General features: G+C 39.6%; 1 protein-coding gene across 3 annotated transcripts in view; it reads right to left on the bottom strand.

Annotated features, from left to right (window-relative positions):
* LOC143277052 (exostosin-1a-like) overlaps positions 1-10,413 on the bottom strand; it is a 156,870-nt gene extending 146,457 nt beyond the window's left edge. For all 3 annotated transcript variants that reach the window (XR_013053671.1, XR_013053670.1, XM_076581785.1), the window contains exon 1: positions 9,266-10,413. Coding sequence is in view for 1 of the 3 variants with exons in the window: in XM_076581785.1 (XP_076437900.1) it covers positions 9,266-10,257 (992 nt within the window). In the remaining 2 variants the exon portion in view is untranslated. The remainder of the gene's footprint in view (positions 1-9,265) is intronic.
* Positions 10,414-10,917: the final 504 nt, after the last annotated feature.

Raw genomic sequence — 10,917 nt, forward strand, 5'->3', positions numbered from 1 at the left:
GGCCTGTTTTCAATGATATTTTTTCTCATTCATTCAACCAGAAAGATTATTTTGTAAATAATGTAAATAGTTTATCGGGAACACGTAAATCTTTGTCACCGCTCAAGGTAAATTTTGCCCCTGCATCCCCCGCTCATTCCCCACGTGCAAATACAACAGTTTCGCAGTGTGTTGTCACGGCGGGTGACACTGCAGATGTGTCAACGCGGTCTCCTGACTGCAGTGTTCAGGTACACGGTGTCAGTCTGCCTGTGACCTTGAGGCATTCACACACTGAATCAGTTTTGATAAATGATAATGAATCAGTGACGAATATAAACAGTGACGTGAATGATGTGATGCCTGTAAGAAATATGGAGAATGGTTTGCAGGTAATCCTGCAGTGATGTAGACAGTGTGTGTGTTAACTCAGAACGAGATGAAAACTTGGAATGCATGCGTGGGGATGGAGTGAGTGATTCAGATTCGAATGGAAATGGCGTGTCATTTTTACACTGGAATATTAATGGGTTGATGTCAAAACTGAATGAACAAAATTTTGTCTCCTATGTTAAATCGTTTGATATTGTGTGTCTGGTGGAAACGTTTGTAGAAAATGTGGAGTTATCTATCTTGAAGGATTTCAAAATGTTTTGTAAGCCAGCGATTCAGTTCACACAAGGAAGACGGTCAGGGGGGATAATTTGTTTGATCAAGAATAAACTTTTACAATTTGTGCAAGAAATCGATTGTGACTGTAATAATGTTATTATATTTAACATTTCTAAAAGCCTTTTTGATCTACCAAAAGATATTTTATATTTTTGTACTTATATCCCACCGGAAAATTCCCCATACTATTCTTTCTTTAATGTTGACAATGGCATTAGCATGCTTGAAGAAATTATGGTCGATGCTTTTTTAAAATTCCCTGAAAAATATATACTCCTCAATGGTGACTTGAATAGCAGAACAGCAAACGTTGCTCAGAATGTGTCTGGTGATAGAAGTAAATATTTTTGTGTTAACAGTGACTCGAGCTATGTTAGTAGATGTTCTGAAGACATTGTACTTAATAATTATGGTAAATTGTTATTGAATATGTGCACAGCTTTAGATTTGTGTATTGCGAATGGTGTTTGTAATGGCGACCATCAAGGTCATTTCACATACATCTCAGATACAGGAAACAGCGTTAACGACTATTTTTTGATGTCTGTTGATTTATATTCAATTATTCATTCATCAGCAAATTTGTTTGTAGCTGAACGCATTGAGTCTGATCATCTCCCTTTGGAATTTCACATTAATTTTTTACAAGCTTCTAACCTTACTTTGAATAGAAATAAAAAAGCACAATTCATTGAAAAATTACGGTGGCAGGACGATGGTGCTCATGCTTTTTGCAGTTTGATAAATCAAGAAGAAAATTTACAAGTATTGGAAATAGCAATAAATCTTATCGATGATGACATAAATGGTGCTTTAAGTATGTTTAACAACTGCATTATGAAACAAGCAGAATATATGAAGAAGAAAATCATATTAAACGATAGTGGCAGGAATAATAAGTGGTTCGATCAAGAATGTAAAATAGCTAAATCCAAAGCTAGAAAACTGTTAAGAGTTTTTCGAAAAACATTAAAAACCGAAGACAGCATAGAATATTGTAAAGCACGAAGGGAATACAAGAACCTGTTAAAGAGAAAGAAAGAGACATATAATAAATCATTACTGACTAATCTGATTAGCTCCATGCATGATCAAACTGATTTTTGGCAAAATATACACAGAATTTCATGCAAGAGAACTCATACAAGTAGCAACAACATTTCAATTGGTGAATGGTATCAACACTTCAAAAAAACTCTTAGAAAAAGACGTAGAAGATGATGAAGATACTGAAATGATGAATGAAAATAGTTGCTTAGATAGGCCTATCTCAAGAGATGAAGTTATTACAGCAATTAAAAAACTTAAGAATGGAAAATCTGCTGGCCCAGATGGAATGATAGGAGAACTGTTTAAATATGGTGGTGATGTTATAGTTGAGTTTTTTGTTAAATTTTTCAATGCTTTGTTTGATAAAGGAGTGTATCCAAAAAATTGGACAGAATCTATCATTATTCCACTTTTTAAGAAAGGAGCAGTTGATGATCCTGGTAATTATAGAGGAATTTCCATTTGTGATATAAGTAGCAAAATGTACAGTTCAGTTATAAATAGCAGATTGCAAAAATGGGTAGAAGAGAACAATATCACTGGTGAATATCAAGCTGGCTTCAAAAAAGATTATTCAACTGTCGATCAGATGTTTACACTTCTAGCCATTATACAAAAACAGTTTTCATTAAATCGTAAATTGTACGTAGCCTTTATAGATTTTGAAAAAGCCTTTGATTCTGTTTCCAAAAAATTACTTTGGCCAATACTTCAAAAGAACGGTATTAAGGGTAAGCTGTATCGATGTATTAAGAGCATGTATAATGTTGTTAAGTCAAAAGTGAGATCTGGTAATGAATTTACAGACTATATTATATGTACACAAGGTGTTAAACAAGGAGATGTATGTAGCCCTATTCTTTTCTCATTATTCATAAACGAATTAGCTTTAGAAATAATTGCCAGTGGAAGACATGGTGCAACGCTCTCTCCTGATGTCATTGAATTATTTATATTGTTGCTTGCTGATGATATTGCCTTGGTGTCTGAAACCCCAGTTGGTCTTCAAACTCAATTGAATAACCTATACAATGCAGCTTCCAGACTTCAACTTCATGTTAATATCAAAAAGAGTAATATTGTGGTTTTCAGGAAGGGTGGTTATTTGGCAGCAAGAGAAAGATGGTATTTTAATGGTCAACTCATGTCTATTGTGAATTGTTACAAATATCTTGGAATATTTTTTTCTACTCGCCTAAGCTTTACATGTGCCTGTCAGGACCTTGCAAGTAGAGCAAAAAATGCCTTGTTATGTATTTTGCAAAAATTGTATATGTTGAATAATAAGTCATTAATTGTGTTCTTAAAACTGTTTGATGCCCAAGTACAACCAGTTGTTCAGTATGGTGCTGAAATATGGGGTTTAGACAAAGCTGCTATATATACATAGAAAAAGTTAATCTATTTGCTCTTAAGAAATTTTTGGGGGTTCATATCAAAACACCAAATGATTTTGTGTACGGAGAAACAGGTCGTTACCCAATATATATAAATTCGTCCTTGCAATGTGTTAGGTACTGGTTCAAGATTGTGCGCATGAGTGAAGAAAGGTTACCATATAAAGCGTATAGAATGTTATTTGACTTGGAATTACGTGGTAAAAAATCTTGGGTTTCTGGTATTAGAGAATTTTTGTTTGAAAATGGATTCGGTTTTGTATGGATGAATCAAGGTGTTGAAAACACAAATGTCTTTTTAAAAGAACTTCGTCAAAGACTGATTGATAATAGATGGCAAAACTGGGAAGAACATGTGCAGAGCAGTGATAGATATTCTTTTTTAGTTTTTATAGCACATTTAAAGCATCTGTAAAGTGTGAACAATATCTACTGCTTGATATTGACAGACATATAAGGTATTTTATGACAAGATTTAGATGTGGAATTTCGGATATCATGGTACATCATAACCGTTATAAAATGTATACAGGTGTGAATTTATTGTGTCCTCTGTGTAATAACGAAAATGAAGATGAAAAACACTTTCTGCTCTGTTGTCAGGTTTATCGTGATTTACGTACAAAGTATATTCCACAAAAGTATTATCAGGATCCTTCCCTGTTCCGCACTGCATTGCTTCTGGCATCTCGAAGAGAACCATTAGTAAGGAATGTGTGTATGTATTTATACAAAGCTTTTAAAACACGCACCATTATGCTTAGCTGATTTAAGTAACTGCTTTTGTAATGTCTTCTGTCAGTATATTACTGTTTCAATGAGTTACTCTGAAAATGTGTGTGAATTATTCACAAATACTGTACCCCCTTCAGAAGGGGCCATGGCCTATACTGATTAAACTATTCGAGTTCGAGTTCGAGTTCTGGTCAAGGGAAGAAAATGACAGTTTCTGCCAAGAGCGTCAACTTTTCTTTTATTTTCTTTTCATCTTCTTTGCTGTGTAGTAAGATCTAGAAACTTTCTCTGCCAAAGTGCTCAGCTGTATATTGTACAACTTAGAGAGTATCACGATCATCTGTTTGCTGATGATTTTTCTGTCAATCACCGGGGACATCGTGTTTGAAAGCAAATTTGTGTTAAGTCCTCTAGTTCCTCCTGGTCTAGTTTAGATTCTTTGTCAGTACTACTCTAACAGACTGATCTCCCAGGTATTATCTGCAACAGCTGTGGTGGTAATTTGCTTACAATGCAAAGTGGTCAATGCACCTTATTCTTGTGAAGAGCTTTTCATCCTTTTCCTGTTCTGCAGCTTGAAGCACCATCTTCCAGCTTTCATATTCAAATATTGTAAATATCTTTCTGCTGCCCTGTGCTCATTTTTCTACACTGATTTAGTGGGTTAAGGGTGGAGACTAATTTTTTTTTTTTTTGTCCTTCCAGGTCAGTGTATAGACTTGCTAGTACATAAGCCACCCTCAGCAATATATGAAGAGGATCAAGTCAAGATCCCAAAATCCATGTCAGTATTCAGTCACTTATCGAACCTATAAATGAACATATATATATATACCCAGCTTGTACACCCCTGAAAATGGAGTGTAGCTACATCAGTATATATATATTTACAATTACAAGGTAGTGTGATGATGCTCTAACATGTAAAAGCGCAGTTATTTTTTGTGTGAGTGAATGTGAAAGTTGCAGCCTACAACTGCAGGAGAACCTCTGCTGAGTAGAATACTTCAATTCATGTGAAATCCAAGGTCAGATTTTATGCAAATGCTGAAATAGCTCCACACACACACACATGTACACACACACACACACACACACTCACACATCACTTACAAACACACAAATCTAGACCAAACCCATGAAATATTATACATGTGCATGCATGCATGCAACACTTTGCAATAGCATGCATGCATGCAACACTGTGCAATATTCACATTACTTGAGAAGCCGAGAAAGAAAAAACAGTCAGACAGACAAAGATAAATAAATAAAGAATGACAGACAGGGAGGCAGGGAGAAAAGAAAAGACACAAGCCTTAATTACTGAGATAGACACTACAGCAAAGACAGTGTACACAAAAAGGAGTAAAATAAACAGTACAAAAAAAAAGAAAAAGAAAAAAAAGAAGTCAAAAGGAATTTATCTATTGACCAGTTCAGTGTGTGTGTGTGTGTGTGTGTGTGTGTGCGTGCATGTGTGCGCGTAGATGTATGTATACATGTGTGACAATCATAGTATACTATCAGCAAGAAACAGACATTGAAAGATCGACAAGAAGCGCAGAAAGAGAGAATATGTGTGACTGACACAGTGACAGCCTGTGCAAGAGGAAGGCTCTGGCTGACAGAGGGACATGACAAGAGAAAGACACTGGCTGACAGAGGGACATGACAAGAGGAAGACACTGGCTGACAGAGGGACATGACAAGAGAAAGACACTGGCTGACAGAGGGACATGACAAGAGAAAGACACTGGCTGACAGAGGGACATGACATGAGAAAGACACTGGCTGACAGAGGGACATGACATGAGAAAGACACTGGCTGACAGAGGGACATGACAAGAGGAAGACACTGGCTGACAGAGGGACATAACAAGAGGAAGACACTGGCTGACAGAGGGACATAACAAGAGAAAAACACTGGCTGACAGAGGGACATGACAAGAGGAAGACTGGCTGACAGAGGGACATGACAAGAGAAAGACACTGGCTGACAGAGGGACATGACAAGAGGAAGACACTGGCTGACAGAGGGACATAACAAGAGGAAGACACTGGCTGACAGAGGGGACATGACAAGAGAAAAACACTGGCTGACAGAGGGACATGACAAGAGGAAGACACTGGCTGACAGAGGGACATGACAAGAGGAAGACACTGGCTGACAGAGGGACATAACAAGAGGAAGGCTCTGGCTGACAGAGGGACATGACATGAGAAAAACACTGGCTGACAGAGGGACATGACAAGAGGAAGACACTGGCTGACAGAGGGACATGACAAGAGGAAGGCTCTGGCTGACAGAGGGACATGACAAGAGAAAGACACTGGCTGACAGAGGGACATGACAAGAGAAAGACACTGGCTGACAGAGGGACATGACATGAGAAAGACACTGGCTGACAGAGGGACATAACAAGAGGACGACACTGGCTGACAGAGGGACATGACAAGAGAAAGACACTGGCTGACAGAGGGACATGACAAGAGGAAGACACTGGCTGACAGAGGGACATGACAAGAGAAAAACACTGGCTGACAGAGGGACATAACAAGAGGAAGGCTCTGGCTGACAGAGGGACATAACAAGAGGAAGGCTCTGGCTGACAGAGGGACATGACATGAGAAAGACACTGGCTGACAGAGGGACATGACAAGAGAAAGACACTGGCTGACAGAGGGACATGACATGAGAAAGACACTGGCTGACAGAGGGACATGACAAGAGGAAGACTGGCTGACAGAGGGACATGACAAGAGGAAGGCTCTGGCTGACAGAGGGACATGACATGAGAAAGACACTGGCTGACAGAGGGACATGACATGAGAAAGACACTGACTGACAGAGGGACAAGACAAGAGGAAGACACTGGCTGACAGAGGGACATGACAACAGAAAGGCACAGGTTATGTTGCTGTTGTTTGGTGGGTTGGTTTTGTGTGTGTGTGTGTGTGTGTTTAAAGTTTAACCATTCACACTGGCTCAACAGCTGTCTTGATGTGTCATATTTCAATGTCTTATTCAAGTTAATGAAACAGCAGCTTAAGTGCTGTATCAGATGATCACCTGATGATCTGAGGGCTGGGTCAATGCAGGTCACCATACTCTTTCTCAGTTGTATCTGGACTTTTTGAATGTTGATTTATTCTTGATAACCTTCTGGTCTGTCAAGCATTAAAAGTTCCTAAACACAGTTGATTGTCTGTGTCATGTGTTAAGTGTGCCTGTAAAAATGAAACACAGTGCACATTCTAAACAAATCAGGGTATGTTTCTTTGTTTAAAGGGATATTTTGTACTCTTTTTTTATTGAGTGGACAGACTACAATAATGAGGAATTTTTTTGTTCAAACAAATTACATAATTTATTCATAATTTATTCATAATTAAACAATTAAAGAATATAAAAATTAATCAAACATAAAGCCTTAATGTCTCATAAAACTTATGAGTAACTCAATAAATACTACAAGTACAACTGAATAACTACCCTTATTTGTACAGATACGCTGAATGACTTCTTTCTTTTCTTTTTTCTTTTTTTTTGTTGCTATCTCATCATCTACACTGTTTCAATGGCATTACTCCCCATGCCATTCATTTGGTCCCCCATACATCTGTCACAGTCCAATAGTTGGCTATCCACAGGAAACTACTGATGTTAGGTTGATAGGAGGCCACACACCAGAGGAGACCTTGCACTGCTGCTGAGTGCAGGTAATGTTCAGTAGTGCCTGTTCTGATTTAACGCACTTAGGACACCATATACTGAGCCCCCTACTGATGACAAGATCGAAACTGAGGTCACCATGATAGCAGGTCATCAGAGGACTTTAAAAACTTTTTTTAATTTTTATTGATAATGAAAGGGGATACTGATGATGACATTATGTTTGGGACTACTTGACAATGCTGTACTCAATGCTTCCTTTCATAATGATATCCTGGCATTTACCAGGCCTGAGAGATACAGACACTTGCAGTGTTGGTCAGGAAATTTGAGCAACACACCCAAAGACACATCTGTGAAGTTGATGATACTCAACTGTGTGGTCCCAGTCTTCCCATTTAAGTCAGTAGCACACTTAACTCTGGGTAGGAGCCATCCGCATGCCGAAAAAACACACCTCTGCTGGGAATCCAACCCCTGTCCTCCCAGTCATTAGTCCGTGATGCCAACCACTTCGCCACAGTGGCTGGTTATTCTTAAAGATATTTCTTGAGAAGTTATTTAAATAATACAACATATCATAGACAGATCTCAACAAGTGGAGTGTTGGCCTAGAGGTAACAACAAAGAAGCAAGAGAATCAAATCGCACTGGTTCAGATCACAGTCACCAGTATTTTCTCAACCTCCACTAGACTTTGAGTGGTGGTCTGGATGCTAGTCATTAACTGATTAACTCTTTCCACACGAACGGCGAAAGAGACGACGTTAACAGCGTTTCACCCCAATTACCATCATCAAAATATTGCAAGCGGAAGGCTCTTATACTGAAGACGTGAATGTGGACAAAGAATACCACAATTCTGACGACGGAAGCTAAAGGTTGGGTCATTCAGACACCCACTGGACATCCGAGGGGTCTGTGTAGAGGAGAAGAGAGGACTGGCCGTACTGAGTGAGTTAAGACAAGATGATAAACTAAGGTCCTGTGTGCAGCATGCACTCAGTGCACATAAAAGAACCCACAGCAACAAAATAGTTGTCCCTGGCACAATTCCGGGGGGAAATCCACTTCAATAGGAAAACAATACATGCAGGCAGAAAAAAGTACAAAAAAAAGGGTGGTGCTCTCAGTCTCACTGCAGCGATGTGCTCTCCCTGTGGACACAAGCCTGAATTTAACACAGAGAAATCTGTTGTGACAAAAGAGTATAACAAAAAATGATACAATTTCAACTTACAATGCACCTAGCCACTATGTCACATACACTCACACAAACACACCCACCCACACATGAGCACATATTTACATGCATGCAGGCATACACCCACCCACAATGTATGTATGCAGAGCAGAGTGGTTGTTCAGTATTTCCTCCTACTTTGGTTTAAATCATTCATCAAATGTTCGAACAAGGTTCTGGTTTCAGTAGCCAGGTAAGCATCTTGTGAAGGATATTGTGACAGTTCTTGCTGCCAAAGAAATCCTGACAAATGATCTTATGTGCCAGAGTACACCTGGACCTTGCCTCCAATCTCATTTGAAATTCTTTTCATTCAAGATTTCGACCAATTTCAAACCACTACACTCTCCCTCTCTCAAATGTGTCATGAATGGATTTAGTCTGTAATTTGATTATAATCTTTGCAGAATTAAAATCTTTTCATTTCACTGATATGATCCTACACCAGCTCTAAATCTCACATTTGCTTATCAAATACAATTTTCCACTCAGAATATTACACTGAACACTTACTTGTCATAGTCAGCGTTGTCTTTTTTACATCGTTCATCCTGGTTTTTCTCCCAACCTTTCCCATGTTTGCAGGTGGTAAGAAGCACAATATCCTTCTCGTTGTGTATATGGTATAATGAGTTCCGAGTCTCAGACCCTACCCCCGTCAGATACCGCTTTCCCTTGAAAGCCAGTAAGTAATGGCGATATGAAGGAATGGTGTTAAGTGACTGCTGTAAAAACCCTCTTTCTCCACCCTTTAAAGGGTGATCTTTTGCAAATAATGGAAATGAAATGTCAAAACCGTTTCGGAATTTTTCCACCGAAAAGCTAGCTTTCGCAATTATAGCCTGTCCCACATCGAAATCCAGTTTGTCTGCATAGTCTGGCCACGTGCCCGAGTACTGATTGAAGATAATGTGATTTTGTCCGTTATTCCAATACGGAAGGCGGTGAAGTCTGTCTTGAACATCAAAGCGATCAGAGCTGCGAACATCTTGGTCCAGGGTGTCTATGGAAGGTATGAGGAGACACGCTTCTGAGGGGTCCTTCGTATAGTACCGCGATTCTTCAAGGCTGGCGAGGATCTTCCCGTAACTGCTGGAAATGGGGTACTGTCTAGGGTACACGTACACTTTAAATCCTCGCACACAGTTGGTAAAGTTGAAACAGGTTTCCATGCGACAGTGGGCAAACTTCTGCTGGTAAAGTTGGTGGGGCTGGGGTGTGGGAAGGGGAGTGACAGTGATCCCAGACGCCAGTGATGACGGCGATAAAAATTGTTGTCGTGTCTGTTGTGTTGACACACGCAAGTCCTCGGCGTAAGCGTAATCGCCCTCGTCAAAATACGAGTGCAGGTTTTTGCTCGAGAGTTTGACGAGTGACAACACTTTTCCATGGCTTCGGCTGACACGGCGCACATGATCGTCATGAACAAACCGATGGAGGTAGGCAATCAGAAGGAGGATTCCACATATTATGGACAATAAAAGATATCGCTTTTTGAACTGCATCGACCTGAGTCATCCGTCTCGCCAGTCTCTCATTGTGGTCATCCGACACGTCTGTCTACCGACAACTCATGCTCACTTTCAGTCTGATCACACCACTACTGTTACCGTCGACAACACAGATTCGCCATTTTGAACACAGCCAGCTGACATGCGCAGTGGAAGGCACTTCTTGCTGACTGCACTTGGTGCGAAGCAGACGAAAAGTATCACACACACACACACACACAGTGGACAAAATCAGTCTTCAGTAAACGAGTTACCATGCTGTTGTCGTGGCTATGATATTCACAGTGTTGAGGTTGCGACACGGGTATTAAAAACTTGTGTGTGTATGTGTGTGTGCGCGCGCGCGTGCGCTATTAATCTATCCATCTGTCATGTTAAAAACCTTTCAACAACAAAAATACCAGTTAAATGGAATGGTGTACATCTCATTTTGATGAAACCTAAGACAGAGTGAGGAGAGTACGTACATGTGTGCCAAGTGTGTGTGATAATGTGTATGTGTTCACGCACACACTCTCGTTTCAATGTGTGTGTGTGTGTGTGTGATTAATCTGTCCATCTGTCGTGTTAAAAACCTTTCAACAAGAAAACTGCAAAACGGAATGGTATAAATTTAATTCATTTTGATGAAACCTAAGAGTGTATGTATGTGTG

This window comes from Babylonia areolata, chromosome 33 (assembly GCF_041734735.1).
Source record: "Babylonia areolata isolate BAREFJ2019XMU chromosome 33, ASM4173473v1, whole genome shotgun sequence".
Lineage (NCBI taxonomy): Eukaryota > Metazoa > Mollusca > Gastropoda > Neogastropoda > Buccinidae > Babylonia > Babylonia areolata.